Source organism: Akebia trifoliata, chromosome 10, assembly GCF_017979445.1.
Source record: "Akebia trifoliata isolate Shusen 1 chromosome 10, ASM1797944v1, whole genome shotgun sequence".
In the NCBI taxonomy this organism is placed as follows: domain Eukaryota; kingdom Viridiplantae; phylum Streptophyta; class Magnoliopsida; order Ranunculales; family Lardizabalaceae; genus Akebia; species Akebia trifoliata.
This window is the reverse complement of record NC_141384.1, coordinates 5037168-5039297: the sequence shown is the minus strand read 5'-3', so window position 1 is coordinate 5039297 and position 2130 is coordinate 5037168. Positions and strand designations below refer to the sequence as shown.

General features: G+C 34.8%; 1 protein-coding gene across 1 annotated transcript; it reads left to right on the top strand.

Moving 5' to 3' along the window:
* Positions 1-1170: 1170 nt before the first annotated feature.
* Positions 1171-1542, top strand: LOC147392897 (uncharacterized). Its single transcript, XM_086456439.1, has one exon. The coding sequence runs from the start codon at positions 1171-1173 to the stop codon at positions 1540-1542; it is 372 nt and encodes a 123-aa protein (XP_086312565.1).
* The last annotated feature ends 588 nt before the right edge of the window (positions 1543-2130 follow it).

Genomic DNA, 2130 nt, shown 5'->3' with positions numbered 1-2130 from the left:
AGCTTTCTAATCCATTCAACTTCATTTTTAAACCATTGGTTTAATCTTTTGAAAAAAAACACTTGATTACAATAAGGAAAATCTCATCATCTTGGAAGTTCTTCAACTCATTTTACTTCAATCTTTAATTCATTGATTTCAAACTCTTGTACCAAATCTTTTATGCACACAAATTCATCTTTTTCTAGATTTGCCAAAACCCTTTTTATTGTGAATTAATTTGAATAGTTGTTGTGGAGGGTATTTCTCGAAGCGATTGACACGTGACAATCTTGGAGAATCATAACTAGCTCTTTGAGTCGAATGGTGACTACACTGATCCACTTTAAAATCGATTTTCGCAAGCACTCTAAGTACTTAGGTCGGGAGTGCCCTGCGAGACTTGACAGATCAGGTGTAATAACTCCTACACTGACGAATCAAGTGCAACAACTCTTACTATTGACTGATCAAGGAGCAAGCACAACTACTCTGACAAAAAGTTATTGAGGGAATCCTAGGAAATCCACGAGCAGAGAACTCTATAAATACTAAGCAGCAACTCACACAAAAGATTAGAAAAAATCTTCCTAGAGAGCACTTTATTAGCTCAACACTAAAAAGTCTAACTTGATTGTCGGAGTGATTTTGTTGAAACCCACCCACAAAACTAAAAAATTTCAGAAAAGATCTCGAGCTAGAGCGAAAAAGTGCATCTATAGTTGCAATAGTAGATCTTAAGGTAAAAGAGGAGAAAAGATCTTAGATCGAAGAGGAGTAGATCTTAAAATGATGATTTTTAAGGGATGAAGTGCAATGATATTTCACCATAGGATATTTTTAGTCATTACAAATTATAATTTGACTCGGCCCATTTGACTCCCGAGATTTCGACTTGACTCGACTCTTTGGACATTCGAGTCGAGTTTTCAAATTTTAAAACTATGCTCTACCACGCATCTAACTAAGCTGTTTTGTTTGACGAGAGGCTCAAGAACTCAAACATTGTTTGAGGTTTGAAAAGTCTTCTTTTAACCTTCCAAGAAATTTCATTAAACCGTGTAGCTTCTCGATGACCTTTTCTCTTTATTCTCGTCTCCTTTTCCCTATAAAAACCCTAACCCTAATTCTTTAAACCATTCTATTACCAAAAAATATTAATTTCACCTCTCTCTATCTCTGTAACACACCATGGGTTTAGACAACTGGTTATCTCTAAGCCGTCTAAAGAAGGCTGTAAAGAAGGTACGTTTCATTCTAAACTTCAACATAAATCGATTGCGTTTGGCTTCCATTATTGGTTCTGCAAGCCAACGTAGATTGAGCTTCAATGAGCGGCCAGGTTTGCCTGCTTGCATCGATGACACCGATAGTGATGAACTGGGTTCATCACGAGGAACACTTCAAAGGACAATAAGTTATGTATCCGATGAAGATGTCGATAGGAGAGCGGATATGTTTATAGCTAATTTTTATCGACAACTTCAGATTGAAAGACAGGTTTCTTTGGAGCTTCAGTATTGTAGAGGGAATAGCATGGAGAGTACTCGATCAGAATCATGAAGATGGGTTTTGTTTATTTGTTTAATCGAATGAAGAGAAGCCCTTTTTTGAATTAATTTTTTTTAAAAAGGGGAAAACATTGATTAAATGATGCATGTAGAAGTGTTTGTGGATATATTGATAGAAGGATTACAGTCAAGTGAAGCTGTAATGATGGAGATCTGTGTTTTAGGATAGAATCTCCATGGAAATAAGGGGTTTTCTTTCTTTCTTTCACTTTTTTTTATTTTTATTATTCTTTAATTTCTTCATTTTTAGATCTATATGTATTTTTTATTTCGTTTGGTGATTGTTTGGTGAGTCATTGTAGATGTATTTTGTGGAGTTGGTATGTGTGGCTGCTTGGAATGTATTTATTTTTTTAATATATTAATATTAGTCAATTTTGTAAGTAGTTCAGGTGCATTGGCTCTTTTACCAACCCAATACCCCACCCCGGAAAAATAAAAATAAAAAAAATAAACAAAACTTTATGGGGTTAGATGCTAATCATGTTTATTTCTAAGTTGGTGGGGTTTAAGTTTTATGGGCTTAATAGCATTTTAGCCCAACTCCTATCTCTTAAACCTTTCCCATTTAGGTCTAAGT

Bases quoted from the DNA above. Each gene is read 5' to 3' on its own strand.
- LOC147392897 (XM_086456439.1), top strand. From the start codon at position 1,171: ATGGGTTTAGACAACTGGTTATCTCTAAGCCGTCTAAAGAAGGCTGTA.